Consider the following 16,267-nt stretch of genomic DNA (forward strand, 5'->3'; position numbering starts at 1 on the left):
TAGAGCAAATAAATTCACTTAGATGCTTTTTAACCCGATGACTCCTAATCTCATTAACTACAACCACTGAAAATTCTTGAGCTATTAATATGCAGTGTTTGAATCTATTGCCTCTTGGATAATATTCTCTACATGCACTTTAAGACGATTTTTCCAGTCATGCAAATCTTTTAAGTACAAAGTCAATGCTTCTCATTGATATTACTAGGTTTAAATATTCCAGGAAAGAGTGGAATCAATCAGACGAATGAGATAGATTTTATTTTATGGGACAACTACAGGCTTTATATGTGAAGATTCATTTGTTCTTGATGTCTGTTCCTGCATCCTCTGCAATATGTTAAACATCTGATGACTCAGGCTCTTGAAGCACTCTGTCATCTTCAGTCAGCAAGCTGAACATTATAAACGGTAGAGACCATGTTTCATACAACCTTTACCATGATGTACAAGCTCAGGTTTAACATGCTGAGCATGGAAACAAATTGATTTCATCATGCAGCAAGAAGGGGGAAATACAACTTGAGGTCTTTTATTTACAGCTTAACCATTTTTAGTGACTTGCAAGCAGACATTTAAGAGTCAGGACTATAAAAGTTTGCAGTAAATCTGCAACAGTCCATACATCTTCAATTGCATAGGGTTCAGACGCCACACATGCTTCTTCTTTTTTTTTAGCTAAATGAAATAAAGAGCATTTTCTCACCTAACCGCAGTGCTAGGCAAGATTACAAGGAAAATGGAAAAGAACTTATGCAGCTTCTATCCCATTTAAAAATGTATGGTGTATTGTTTCTATGGTTTTCCAAGCTTTTTACCTGATCAATTTTCAAAATTCTTTACAGCTGCCACACGTAATGCAGGCTATATTACGTGCATTACCTTGAACAGTTTTTTGCGGCTTCAGTAATTTATATTTAATTCAATTAGTATACTGTGGTGACATGCTACCATGTTTGAATGCAAAAATCATAGTAAATTGTGTTTTTGCAGGTAATTCTGTGTTTATTAGTATTTATTAATGTATGTTTCGTACTAATATCATTGTTGTCTTAGAATAGTCCATAAAATGATTCTCTTGTTAAGTGTAGCCCTACCTTTCAGTACAGTAAGCAGATCCAATTGCATTTCTGATGAAAGGGAAACATAGTTGCATATCACGTCTTTCACCTGGATTCAAGTTATGTCAACTTAGGTTTCAGAGTTTAATTGAAAATTGCAGAAACACGCATTGAAAACCACATCTGTTGTATGATAACATATAAATAATGAGCCTCAGATTAGTTGCAAAAGTTAAAGTTTCTCAAATGCCTGCTAATTTGCACTTATTCGGGTTGAGAAAGTTTAATGAAACTTACATTTTTAATTTGTAAAAACAAAGAAAAACATCACAGTAAATACGTCAGTGGATCTGTGAATTTTACTTCGAAAGTGCTCCAGGCTTGCATGACAACTTAAGGATAAGTCACAGTAGTTTGGCTTCATATACCTATATAGTATTGGTTCAAAAAAAGCAAAAACTAAAACAGGAATAACTTTATTCATTTTTTCTATTTAAATCAGAAACACAAAACAAACACTCACCTTGAACAGTGAACCTGTCGTAAGGCAGCAGACTTTGCACAGCAAGGGAGAATTGTCTAGTCGTAACTTTGCTTCAAAGTTAAAACATTGCAGTTTTTTTTTTCCATCCACAGTTTGAACTAAACAACTGTTGGCAGGCAGTGGCGGAGCTAGACTTTTAAAGTTGGGGGGGCCAAGGGGGGCCAGGACTACCTCTGGGGGGGCAAAATTTAAAATGTGTGTGTGTACATCTATCTATCTATCTATCTATCTATCTATCTATCTATCTATCTATCTATCTATCTATCTATCTATCTATCTATCTATCTATCTATCTATCTAATTTTAAAAAATAACCAAACTGAATATTTGGTTAATTTTTAAGCCCCTCTGTCATTTGACATCTTATAATTAACACCTTTCACTGGCGCACATGGAGACATGATAGACTTTATGCAAAGAGTTCATCGCAGAGGCAACTAAAATCAATCAAATAAAAGATCCTTTCTGAATATCATCTCATGGACACTGAACTAAATGCGTCTTTCTGACCGGGAGCTGACAGCGTGTTGAAGAGTTATGGACACCTTGGTTAGGAAGCTCTGTTTGGACAGGTAAAAATAGTTCGGGTCGGACCAGAATTATTTGCCTGATGGTGGCTCGGGCTTCTAATGAGTTTACATTTAATGAGTTTGGAGCACACAGAGAAAACCTAAATAGAATCTTAGGATCTACTTATTATAGTTTAAGAAGAGGAATAACAGCTGACTGTTGAGAGAGGAAAGAAATTAAAGTGCAGATCCGTTAAACAGAAACAAGCGCAGAGCGCTGGGCAATAAATGCCCGTAAATGCTCCACTGTTACGCTCCAATTAATCACACATGAGGTGACAAATGCCAAATATACAATATATTTTTAAAAACAAAACCAGTAAAAACTTAACTGAGTTAATATGTCAGATTCCCTCCTCACCCTCGTCTTGATAAGAACAGAGAGCAGTCCGCTGGTTTCTGTCCAGACTGTGATGAAGCGCAGCTGACCACTTGGTGCGCAGACAGTTTCAGCTTTACGCACAGAGAACATTGTGGAGCTCATTATTAACATACTAAGAACAATATCTGTCAGAGAATCATCTCTGATCTGGACGCTTTAACGGACCAGAGACTTTGGAGCGTCCAGCAGCTGATCCGCTTCTGCTGGGTTTTTCTCCCGCAGAGGGAAGTGATGCGGGATCAGGAAACGATCAGAGTTCTTTCGTCTGCTAATCACGTCATTTCGTGAAATGTTACCGGATTTCAAAAACGTTCTCGCAGAGAAATAATAAATGTTTCGTTTAATGACTACAAACGGAAATAAAAATATTTTTTTTCTTTGACGGACAACAAAAAAACTCTAGCGCGACCTCTGCTCCAAACTACGAACATCGTCGGCCCCTCTTCGGTTTTTTCTCTTTTTTGCGGAGGATCAATAAATAACTTATTGGTGTTTTACAACCACCAGGTATGAAGCGCTTTAGCCTTTGAGTTGCACCACAACACAGCACAACTGAAACACCCAGGAGAAGAATATCAGCTTGTTGTTATGAGTATAAAGGAGGCTGGTATCGCGCCTGATAAAAATCTATTTATTTCTGTCATCACATGGACTTATATAAAGTTTTATACATTTTCTTTTCATATATTTATTATTGTTTTTCTTTCAATTGTCTAACATTAAATGTTTTCTATTAAGTGACTGAAGATCTCTCCAGAAACACTGGTATCATCATATTGAGACAGATTTATTCTGCTGTAAAACAGACTTTGTAAGAAAGAAGACAAAAAAATGACATAAATTGTATGAATATGAAAGCAGATTTTTTGTAAACTCCATCAATTTTACCATAAAATTTAATCCGCTATTTACTAATATTTCACACAAACTTTACACTTCATCTTACATTTAAATGGTATGTGAGGTACTTTTGAAATATTTGACAAAACAGGGGCATTTGACATGAAATCCCACTCTTATTTGTTATGCATAAACATAATATCATATTCATATTGCATATAGGTGGAATGGTCATTTAAGGGCACACTTGTGGAAGCATATGGGTGTAAAAAGTACATTTCAGCAGACATCACATGCCACAATGCCCCCTTCCTCTAATTTCAGTGGCCTGCCCCAAGGGTGCAATAACAGTTTATTACACCTACCCTCGCTTTATGACCCTTCTCTACCTCCACCCGCTCCCCTTCTAGCCCACGCTAACTGTTATTGAAAACACCCAGGTCTGCCATATATCATTCCTGAGCACCACGGTATGCTATGCACAACAAAGCCAATCAGTACCTGTTCATATGGGTATTGTTCAGGTCACATTGGACTGGCTCCACTTATCTAATATCTGTTTCGATGTGGAAGTATTTAAACACAATCTCATTTGTCTCTATGCCTTAGTTGCCCCAAGGCTGAATCTTCTTATTTCCCCCCACATGCATCTATTGTGTAATTGCAAAGGGAAAACCAGATGGAATTGATTTTTTTTTTTTTTTTGTGCCACATTGCGTGTGTGCGTGGATGTGTCTTTGAGTAAACGGTTAAATGGGTTTGGTCTACATTATTGCAAGTGCAAGGATAATATGCACTCAGCTTGAACTGAAAGAGAGAATAATAAATATCATTGAGAGCTCTGCATAGTTCATGGTAGCATATAGAATGGATCTGGTATAAAATGCAGAGCATCAGTAAAGATCTTTCAAGGTGGAGGTGTTCAAAGAGAAGAGTAAAAGCTCAAAGGTGACACTGTGACAAGACTCACGGAAGGACCCGTCACCCCTCTGCCTCAGTGCAGGCTTCGCTGTCAACCATGAGACAGCAGTGTGGTTTCTCTATATGGGAGAAACCACACTGCCACAGCAATGCAAATGAAAATTTTATGAAATTGAATAACTCTATCTAGCTGACATACCTAGCCTACAGCTCAGTGAGTTTATGAAACATGCTACTGGAAAAAAAAAAAAAAAACACTGGTGGCAGAAAACACTTTTGAGGATCTCCTGAAAATCTCAGAAAACTATCTGCCTTTCATAAAGAAACATTCTTTGCTATGCTGCTTCTAAACCATTAAGCAATGTGGAAGTTTTTAACACATTAGAGGCAATTTCCTGACTTACTCTTACAATTTGCCTGACTTTAGTCATACTTAAGACAATTTTTGTTTTTATATGCTTTTTTCCAGACAGACTGAAAAAACAGTTGGTCTGAATATATTGTGCAAACATGACTTTTAACACGAGACATTGTAACGCCGGCTGATGGGGTAGATGGATTGTGTTGTGGGTGTGCAAGGTGTCTGATAGGTGTAATCAGATCTGTTTAATTACTTGTCAGATGAGCAACCCAGTTGGTCATTAAAGAGATTCTATCTAACTTGAGGTGCCAAGGTTCGCTGCTAGGGGACATATTTCATGACTAAACAGTCACTGTGTGCTTCACTTATGTTCACACTAGATGTATTATTCTGATCTAATAATTCTTCTTTTTTTTCTCAAATCTAATCTATCACTTTATCACTCAGTTGAATGGAGTTTTTTTTTGTCTTATGCTGCTGTTTGTATTTCCTTTTCAAATACATATTTTTGTACAAGTAAGAATCTCCCTACACCTTTATTTATTATTTAAAAGTCTTCATGACAAATCAAACCATACATGCAAAGTATAACGCGGTTGATATAATATTATCTTTTTGTCCATGTCTTATGTTTTCTAGTCTGTGCTGGCACGGAGAACAAGCTAAGCACTCTGTCGGACCTGGAGCAGCAGTATCGCACCTTGAGAAAATACTATGAGAACTGTGAAGTCGTCATGGGCAACCTCGAGATTACAAGCATTGACCGTAGTCGAGATCTGACCTTCCTCAGAGTAAGGACAAAACAATAAGATGCTGTAAATGAAAAGTTTTGACGTGTTGAAATATGGATCTAATGCAGTGTTGAAGCATGTGGCTTTGAACTGTCGTCTTTCAATTAGAGATAAATATGCCATAATTGATATTTATATACTTGTTGGAAAAAGTTTTGTCAAAAATGTTAATGTAAAGCTCATAAAATGTAAAAAGCTCATAGAATTTACATTTATTGAAAATTTGGGACTATTTTGTTCAGAAGCCATTCTGGTTAGCTTGCTAGTTTAAACCATTTACTTTTTTCACCCTGTGTCTAAATAGAATTCAGACCCGTTAAGGACTGGAATTGATTTCAATACTGTAATAAAATCTGGTTATACTGGTATGCAATACATACCAATAAAGATTTTTTTTTTTTTTATTGAACCCAACACATTTGTCCCAAAGGAACCTTAACCCAACACCCACAAATACACCCACTGACACACATACAATATCATTTGTTTCTTTCAAACTTGAAATCAGTTAATATTTTCATTTGAAAGTTTCTCTGAGCTGTAACTTCATGCAAACGACAAGGTAGGTGGTCTTCAGTCGGAATTTTGAGAATAAAGAAACCACACTCTATACAGTTTTGGGGAAATCAGCTGCTCACTTTGACCTCTCAGACCTCTCCTGCTAACAAACAGAGCCCTGAACTGTGCTGCCTGTACTCTGTACTGCCAACACCATCCAACTCCAATTGATTTCAATCTTTCTGGAGGGCATGGGAGCTCCCGTGGTGTTACACTAAAGTGCTGACTGCATTATTGGGCCAATATTGCTGTGAGAATGAACTGGGCTACTGAGGCTTTGCAAAGAAAGCAAATCTCAACCAAAAATCAAGTAGTGTTCTTGTATTTGTCACTACATCAACAATTTAAAATTAATAAAGAAGAATGGTTTGTCAGGTAGAAGTAGTGGGCTACTTGTGCTTAATCTGTGTTAACTGACATATCTAGACCGACCAAAAACATCAGAACAACACAGTCATTAAATGTTTCACACTCCTATGAAAGAAAACAGATTATATTAAGGAAGAGGGAGCAATGGACGGTTAACTGCTACCATTAGACTTCTGAAGAGACACCCAACATCACTGACTTAAATTAAAAAACTGGCGGTAGGGGTCTTTGTTTATTTTGTTATGTGTTTGAGGAGGGGAAAATGAAATCTGATTGTAGTTCATCGGCACAGACCCAATTTGAACTATGAAACATGCTCACCTATGCTTTATCTTATGCCTTTTAACTGTGTAACCCGTACCAGCTAATATTGTATAAAGGGCACATTTGCGGGACGAGGTTGAAAGTCCATTAGTACAAGCCTTTCTTTAGATGCTGACATTATACTAGTCATTTACAAAACATCTCCCTGTGGCACCAACTTGCCAGGGTTCTCCACCTTTTCATGGTGGGCAATTAAAATGGGTTAATTGAAGATGCTAATTAGAAACATGAGGTGCCAAACAGCAAGGGAGCCAAAGGGCAAGGTGCAGTATGTATTTTTAGGAAATATTATTATTATTATGATAAGAGACATTAATAACATTGCTCCCCTGGGAGGGAAAAAATAACCTTGAGGTAGAAAAAAAGTGAAGGGGAAAAAAAAAAAGAAAAACTATTGTGCTGGAGCTTACCATACCACCTGCCTTGGGAGGTGATTGAAACTGATGCTCGTGCATTGGCTTCTTTTGAAGATAGCCAAAAGATTGATGGCTGCCTCCCAAAGCCCCTCAAACAGCTTTAGCAGTAAACAGAGTCCATCTTCCAAACTGCCACCACGACAGATGAATCAACGCTTTCACAGTGATTAATAACTGCATTTCAGCACACAGGCTTTTATTCCCTCACACATATGCACATTGTTACAAAGACTCCCACAGTCAGCTTTTAACCGTATGTACAGTATGTAAGAATCCATATCCTTTCTTTGAATATGTTTCCCATATTTTACGCACAGAAAGCATTTGCATACAAAAATTGGAAATTCCAACCTAAATATACCTTTTTATGTGGCAGATGGCAGTAAAAGATAAAAGGGATGGTAGCTAGGTATTACCTTTTTTTTCAATGTCCCTTTTAATCCATCTACAAGAAGAATACTGTTGTTTACTTTCCTCTTGTTAGTGTCTTCTGCTTTGACAAAATAGTTTTTAACCATTTCCACCCAGTTTTTGTCTTCTTCCCTCATTTATGGTTAATGCTCATAACATACACTTAGTTGCAGTTTTACTAGGTCTACCTGTTTTATTTCTTAATAGAGCTGATTTGATAGAAACACCGCCTACTATATTTTTACCTTAAGTCGGTGATGTTGACAGACATTTGCAATAAGATTATATGCTAGCGTGTGTAGTCTCAGTATCTTTAGAAAGTTTACTTCTTAGCAAAGGCTGTGCCGAAAACTAGGGCATTTCATAATTAGCACACTGAAATAAAATGCCAACGTTCAAACCATTTTGTTAAACAGGAGTTTTATATGTTTAGAGTTGACTAACTTATGAGAACCATGAACATATTTAGTAAATTGTGACAAATTATGCAAGATGTCACTTAAATTAACCAAAAATTAAATCATCCAATTGCACTCAATGAATGTAAATACTATATCATACTTACAAGTAGTTTAGGGTTAGGTTTACAGGGTAATTTAAACAGTGGAGATTTTGTCTTTACGTAAGAAATAATCAATAAAGTGGGTTGTATGAAGAGACAAATATAAGTATGATGTTTTACTATTTTAAAATTTAGAGTTAATTTTACAAAAGTAAAGTCATATTACCTAGATCACAAGTTTGTTTTGTATATAAAACATAAATGCTTTTTTTATTATTAATATTTTCTCAGGATGGAGGTTTAGTTAATCTCCCTTCAGCTACAAAGGGTGAATACACATTTTTGATTCTTCCGCTTTTTTTTTGTTTTTTGTTTTTGCCGTTTGTTTTGCTTTGTTTTAATATGAATATGTGAGTCCCTTGAGCAAAATGTTTGCTCACTCCTGAAGCATCCATATACTATTAACACGTAGATGGACCCTTCTCTGAAAAGGTCAAGTCAGCTGGGACTGAAAGTACAAGTAAGCAGTATTTTTACTGCTTACCCTGCTCTGTGATCCCCACTGAAAATGACCAAAGAGGACAGTATAAACACATTACAAGTCATATAGACATCAACCTTTCAATTTTAACTATGTAGGTTGTTCCTGACTGAAGTTACAAGATGTCTTTAACCTTTAGTTGCCGATTAGTCTATTCCTGCTCACTGGCTCGCACATTGTGCTCTCCATCTGGTGAGCATCACTATGACAGCTGGGAGTTATTTGAACAAGTGTAAGGTCAAGTGCACAATTCATTGAAGAGTCACTAAGGGCAGCATTAAAAGACAAAGACCATAATTTTCCAAAAGCCCCATTTTGATGTAGAATGTGATGGTAGTGGCATCTACAGTGATCTTTAAACTTTTTTTTCTACCCATAATACAATCAAGGTAGCAGTTTAATAAGCATGTTCTCTATATTACTCACATTTAAACATAAACATTATTATTTTACATTTTACCCATCTAAGAAAATTTCAGAATAAAACAACCATGTACATGTTATAATGAATTCACTCATCAAGTAACCATCATAAGATAGGCACATTGTGGTTATACATTCGAATTCAAAAATACCTTATTTATCCCAATAAAGCACGGATATGGTTCAGGTAATACTTGATATATAACACTCAGACATATTACTCAGGTTATGGCTTTTAAATTATGTCTAATTTGTATCAGTGCCTTAGATGTTTGAGGAAATTTAGAAATGTGAAAAACATATTGATAACATTTAATAAAGCTGCTGTCACAAACTTTGTTGACAAATCTAAAAACACTTCTCAGGTTGGTCTAAGTGTAAAGAAATTATATGGCTTAACATTCCTAATAATTCCATTTCAACAAAGAATATATTATCGTAATTGAGAGAGCATATAGCTCAAAATGTTGCTGCATTTATTAACTGAAAGAACACAGAGCTCTGACTACAGCCACATTTCCATTTATTTGTGGACCCATGAACGCAGCATGGTGATCAGTAGAACACATCCTCCTGCTTCTATCTGTGTCGGGACCTGCTGAATTGGGTCATTTAACCTATAAAAGTATTGTGGAAGGAAACCCAAAAGGTTTGACCCACGTCATACAGTATAATTATCCTTGATACTGACCAAATGTAAACTTCTGAATTAGAATAAATTTACAGAAAAATCACTTCAAAAAATCAATGCTGAGTTTTCTGGTGAAGAAAACTTAGCAATGTCTATTTGCATTTAGCGAGTGGGCAAAATTTTGGTTATTCTAACTGACTTAAAACACGAGAAGCTTTGTCTGATTTACTTGCAGACACTTAGAGAAAATGTGAATGAGTCTTTTTATTTGGTGTATAAATACATGGTTTAAACTCCATTTGTATCATACATGGTGTCCGAGTTGCAATGCTCATGGCCCAAAAGTTTTTAACATGTCCAGAAAGGCTGTGGCATCCTCTCTCTGAGGTCAAATTACTTAGTTGATAATAGTCTGTCATATGTGAAGGAAGGCCATGTTGGAAAATCATTTACTTAAAGTTTCATAGATATGAGTAACATGAGTATAAAGATAAATACTATATTTATTCTTGTAGATAACTTTTTTCTTTTCTGTCTATTATCAAGTTGCATCAATAATATAAATAGTATAATAGTAATAATGGAAAAGCAACTAATTATATATTCCTTTTTCCACAAAATTTAGAGACTTCTGAAAGTGATGAAAGTGAGCCTTGTTTCATTATGAAATGGGAAGCTCTGTAGATTTGTAAAATCTAATTTGCGTTCAGTACTATTGTATTACAGGCTGCAATAATCTGGTTGAATTACCACTTTGGAAATAAATCTGTCAATAATCTGTCAATTCATATCGTTTTTCAATATCATTATATTAACTTATATATATATAAAAAAAAAAAAAATTCCCTTCTCACCCTCCGCGGGTGGTCTGTTTCATCCTCTGAGCTCGGGTCCTCTACCAGAGGCCTGGGAGCTTGAGGGTTCTGCACAGTATCTTGGCTGTGCCTAGAACTGCACATTTCTGGACTGAGATGTCTGATGTTGTTCCTGGGATCTGTTTGAGCCACTGCTCCAGTTTGGGGGTGACTGCCCCGAGGGCCCCGTTGACCACAGGCACCACTGTGGTCTTCACCTTCCAGGTCTTTTCCAGTTCCTCCCTGAGGCCCTGGTATTTCTCCAATTTCTCATGCTCCTTTTTCCTGATGTTGTAATCACTTGGTATTGCTACATCCACCACAACGGCTTTCCTCTGTTGTTTATCCACCACCACAATGTCCGGTTGGTTCGCCATTACCATCTTGTCTGTCTGGATCTGGAAGTCCCACAGGATCTTAGCTCGGTCATTCTCCACCACTTTTGGGGGTGTTCCCCACTTTGATCTCGGGGCTTCCAGTCCATATTCTGCACATATATATATATATATATATATATATATATATATATATATATATATATATATATATATATATATATATATATATATATATATATATATATTTATTTATTTATTTTTTGCTTCATCTGTCTTCTTTGGTATGTTGCACTTTAAAATACATAGTTGCTAGTAAGACCAGATTGTTAGTTTTTTGTAAATCCCTACAAAAACATACAAAATTCCAGGAGAGTGACCTGCAGATAATTTCTTTTTTTTCCTCACTGTTAAAACAAAGTTACACTTTCTCTCGTATTTTTCTTGCAACCCAACATTCCTTCGGAAATACTCTGAAACTGGAAAAAAGTTTCAACTTCCCCAATACAAAAACTTCTGGATCATAAATCATCACTGAGGTCATGAGGGGAATCAGAATAACAATTGATTGTTATGGGTACCCAGTACTGGCCAGAGGTTTTGCAGAAACAACAAATATATCATAGTTTTTCATTGGTTTACATTGGAAAAAATACACATAATTATTTTATTGAGTCACTTACTATAATTTGTTCTATTTCCTAAATATTCAGAGAAAATCAATTACTACCAAGATGGAACCCAATTTAGTAGGTATTTGCAGTGAATCCCATGCAAATGCTATTCAATAGCATATTAATAGCAATATCTCAGGGTAGGTACCATTTGTACTCATGAGATCTAATAATGCTTATTTGGTATTTTATTTTCCTTTTCCCACAAAATTTAGAGGCACTTTTCTTGCACACCATTGCTGTCTCCTGATATCTCGCTTCATATTTCTCTTTGACTGGCATATTTGTCCCTTGGGTACCATCAATGCCCTCCCCAGCTTCCTAATTTCTGATTCACTGTTAGATGAGCGCAGATTACGTTGGCCCCATGCTCCTCAGCAAACTCCTTCAATATTAATGAAGACTGATGAAGTGCTAGGGAGCCCCTGTCTTTCAGTCCTAACCTAGATTGGATTGACAGTTGCAATTAGTGTCTCCTCAAGTTCATTTCCATCACTTTAATTTGACACGAAGAAGGACAGTGTGGGGTTGGAAATGACACCATTGAGAGAGAAGTCCTGAGGAGAATGGATAGTGAGCAAAAGTTTGACTTTTGCACTGAAATAATGGTGCATTCTTCACCTTGCACTAAATGTTTACCAGTCTCATTCTTTTCTCAGACAGTAACTATCATTCTGCACAGTTTACTTTATACACTCCCACTGGGCTCACATAGTTTCTTAGGTTTGTGATACCAATTATCAGACAGACCTTGATGACAGGGCAAGGTTGTAGTCTCCTCTGCATTGTCATGTTACTGGCTTTAACATTTGAGATATTATACATTTAATTTGTTCCCCCCAAATAACAGCATTTGACTTTCCAGGTTTCCTCTTTCACCTCCAGCAGTTACCAAATATATAGCATGTCAATGTGTGAAAAAGATGAATGTGAGAGATATGGGGACAGCCGCACCTGAAAATGAATGACTCTCCATTTTTGCATTGAAAAGAAGCAGTAAATGATAGTCAAAATCTGACTGTGTCAAGTTTGTGGGTGTGTGTATGTGTGTGTTTTGACAAACACTTTTATTTGTGTATGCATGGATATGCATGGGACGTTATGTGAAATATGGCAGTAGAGAAGTTTCTCTTAGCCATGGCAACACTTCTCTCAAATCAACATCCATCAAATACATATTTAGGCTGTGCATATCTGCAACTTTGAAAGTTCTTCTACTCAAGCATACTTTTCCTGGCCTCCTCATTAGGTTAATTTTGGTAGTATTCAACTGAACCCTGTTTGCATTTCAAACTTTTTTTTATTGTAATTTAGATCATATTTAATTTGTGCACCTCCATGATGTAAATCTCTAATTTCAACAAATCTCTAAGGTGCCTCTTTAAGATGATTCTGGATTAAGATTTGGTAACTAAAGAGACCATTGGAGTATTGTAAAATCCTTTTCATTTTCAAAAAGATGAAAATACTCCACAGCAAAATTGCGATTCTTCTAGGGGATCCAAGGATCTCAAAAAAAAAAACAACTTCCACCACAATATTTGACCATCATCACCAAACTCAGCTATTTCCCCCTATGAAGGTTAGGTGCATTCTTTCATATTGTCCATGCCAAATTTTAAAGTTGTGGTTTATTTTAAAAGCACACTGAAAAGTCTATTGATTTGGTGCACAAATGAATCAGTCCACAACTGATTGATAGAGATTTTCAAGTTAATAATGACTGTTTTTGCATATTTTCAAATAAATTGCAGGTGCGGATAAGCAGGGCTGAAGAAGGGACAGACCACCCTGCTTCTCAGTTTGCATTTCGACTTCATATCTAGCTTCTTCTGTAGCCTGAAAAAAATGACTCAATAAATATATGAATAAAAGAAATGTAAATGATATGGAGTAAGATTTCAGTTCACTTCTTGCATGCAGTGTGACTTGAGGGAGTCCTTTTTAAGAATGGCATGTGTTTAGGCTTAACTCCCAAGCAGAATTGCTCCTCTGGAGCCACATTTTATCATCCCCATTACCAAGTCATCATTGATAGCTGAACCCATTGAAAACACTTGCAACTATAATCCCCTCTGGCTTTTTTTTTTTTCATTTTTTTGAATTCAACTTCTGCTTGTAGTTCCATGCATACTAATAAGGAACCTTGTGGTTCTGACTAGCCTAGTCCTCTATAGTGGGTTTCTTTCATCTCTCCTGCTGTTTATGATTTATTTTCTGTTCACACATTTAAAATTATAGTATACCTCAGCAGTATGAGTTCTGTCTGAAATCAGGTTATTTACTCACCTTCTCTGTTTTGTAAAATCTCAACCTTACATTACAGTCATGCATATTCAAAACATTAGAATATGAATTTCAATGACTGGTTTATCAGCATAGAAGTACCTTTTACATCTGAACATTTTGGGACAGGTACTAAAATGAGTCATCTCTTTTCGAACAGTTTTACTATTTCTGTATTGAAATATGAATGTGTTTTTTGTTGATCAGGGAGAGTAATTAGATACTTTAAAACCTGAATCTGCAGATTGAAACAATCCCAGATCAGATTCGGGATTGCATGAAGTCTGTCTATTATTTATTTATTAATTTAAGTCATGTTAGAGTAGTGATAATTATGTGATATTTATGCATTGATTTATTTGTAGTAATACACCAATACTAAATAATGAACACAGAACTAGGAAGCCAGTTACCCTAGATTCATTTAGTTTCTAAAATTGTTTAATTTTAAACACGATTGTAACTCTGCACTAAAATTTACATTCACTGTAAGACATTCTTAGGGATGCCACCAGTTTTTGTTTTTTTTTACTACTTTTTTTTGACAAGATAAAAACATTAATCCTGTTACCTTTTATTCTTTAACTTCCTCCTGTTCTACCTCTTGTTTTTGCTTTAATCGCTTATGTTGTTACTTTTTGCATTTCTACCCCCGATTCCTTCAGCATCCCACCTCCAGCTCTCCTTACGGTCAGTGTTTGAATAAAATCTCATTAGAATTACATAGCCATTTAGCTAAGTGACACGGGGTGTAATTGTACCATCCATCAATTGCTATGTAATAACACACTCGGAGGCGCTGAAAGTTGATTAGCCATCAACCAATGTTACCAGCGGGTTTGGGGAATAAATGGTCAAGAGAGAATAGTCAGGCTAATGGGTGGCGGGTGGCCTTGGAGGGCGTTTTGGTCAAGGTCTCTGACCCATGCAAGCCAAATTAACTTGGGAAGGATTGCAGCAAAGTCTTAAAAGACAAATACTTACTATCTGTCCAAAGACTTATGCCTGATTATCAGCCTCCAGGTTGCATGGACTGAACACACAGTTCTTGAACATTCTTCTTAATGATTACAATCAGAAAGGTTATTTTGTAATAAAGGGTATCACTTATCTCAGTACGTTTTGGCCTCTGACTCAAGTTGTATGTGTGTTTAACCATCAATGCAGCAACACAGACCAAATGTTTTACAACTGTACCTCATCAACAAATAACAAAAGCAATATGGCCACTTAATAAAATGCAATTGTTGATTTTTAAATAAAATATATATATTTGATATATTGTGTTGAGAGTAATTACTTTCTGTAATCCCGTTGAGTTTAGTTTTATTCTTAGAACATTATTTAACTTTGTCATGTACATATCTTCATTGGGTAAAATAAAAAAACAACAAAAGATAAACTAAAAATTTAGGAGAGTAAGGAGAGTTTTGTGGGTTTTGTTTCTTCTTTAAGCCTTGACAAAGGGACCCGTTATGGATTTTGCTCTGCCTACAGGTTGGTTATGGACCACCTGCATGAAATGCAACTATTTTAATTTCTTAGGATTTTGATTAGGAGTGTATGCATAAAATGAGTGGAACTGACAAACGCCATGTAAAACATTGAGAAACAATGTTTTCTGAGCTCTGCTATGAGCTATTCCCAAGCACATAGTGGAGCTTGGGAAGGTGTTAATACATTAACACCTCATTTCACAATGGTGTTAATGTATTGTAAATGAAGAGAGGTGGAAAAACAGCTGGTATTTTTTATCTATCCTTTACGTAAACATAGATCGAGTATCCCAGATTTATATTGTTTTCACTCAAGTTTAAGTAGTGATAAGGTACATATGGTCAATCGAGGTCTATCCTCCTTAAACCCTGTGCAAAAACAAACTTTCTTATTCTTACCACTTTCAAAGTTACTGCTGTTTTCTGAGGAGGAAACAGAAGAAGCCAATAAAAGCTGATGAAAATGTATGTGCTCCTCTGTGGGTGTGCATGTGCAGGTGTTAGTTCCTGTTCTGCTCCACAATGAGTCTTATTATCCCTCTAAATAGATGAGAGAATACCTTAATTGCTCATTGAGTTGATGACACCGTTATTTTCAGATAATATCCCCATGTAGAAAAGTGACAAAGTGCAGATAAAGGAACAGAAGAAAGATTGTAAGAGAAGAGAATGTATATAACCATGAATGAAAAAGAAACATAAAGCCCACACACTTATACAGAGTATCTTTTGGTATAATTGCAGCTTTTACCATGAAATAAATGCACTGACAGTGCCAGCTCCACCCATGTGAGACACTAAGTCTTTATCACTAATGGACCAGTGACTAGTACTGTAATTACACAGGCTTTTGTCTAGCCCAGTGCACAACTATCTTGGAACCCAAAATTGGGTCTCTTTCTTTAACATTGATGGTAAAAGGACTATCGCCCCTTGGCCCAAAAGAGGTTGGGCAAATGAGTTGTGGTAATGACAGAC

The 16,267-nt window shown here is 36.1% G+C and overlaps 1 protein-coding gene across 1 annotated transcript in view; it reads left to right on the top strand.

Annotated features, from left to right (window-relative positions):
- erbb4b (erb-b2 receptor tyrosine kinase 4b) overlaps positions 1 to 16,267 on the top strand; it is a 298,712-nt gene that overhangs the window by 142,076 nt on the left and 140,369 nt on the right. The window contains exon 2 of the mRNA XM_081604430.1: positions 5,318 to 5,469. Within this exon, the coding sequence (XP_081460556.1) occupies positions 5,318 to 5,469 (152 nt within the window). The remainder of the gene's footprint in view (positions 1 to 5,317; positions 5,470 to 16,267) is intronic.

Source organism: Poecilia reticulata, chromosome 2 (genome assembly GCF_904066995.2).
Source record: "Poecilia reticulata chromosome 2, P_reticulata-male-v2, whole genome shotgun sequence".
Classification (NCBI taxonomy): domain Eukaryota; kingdom Metazoa; phylum Chordata; class Actinopteri; order Cyprinodontiformes; family Poeciliidae; genus Poecilia; species Poecilia reticulata.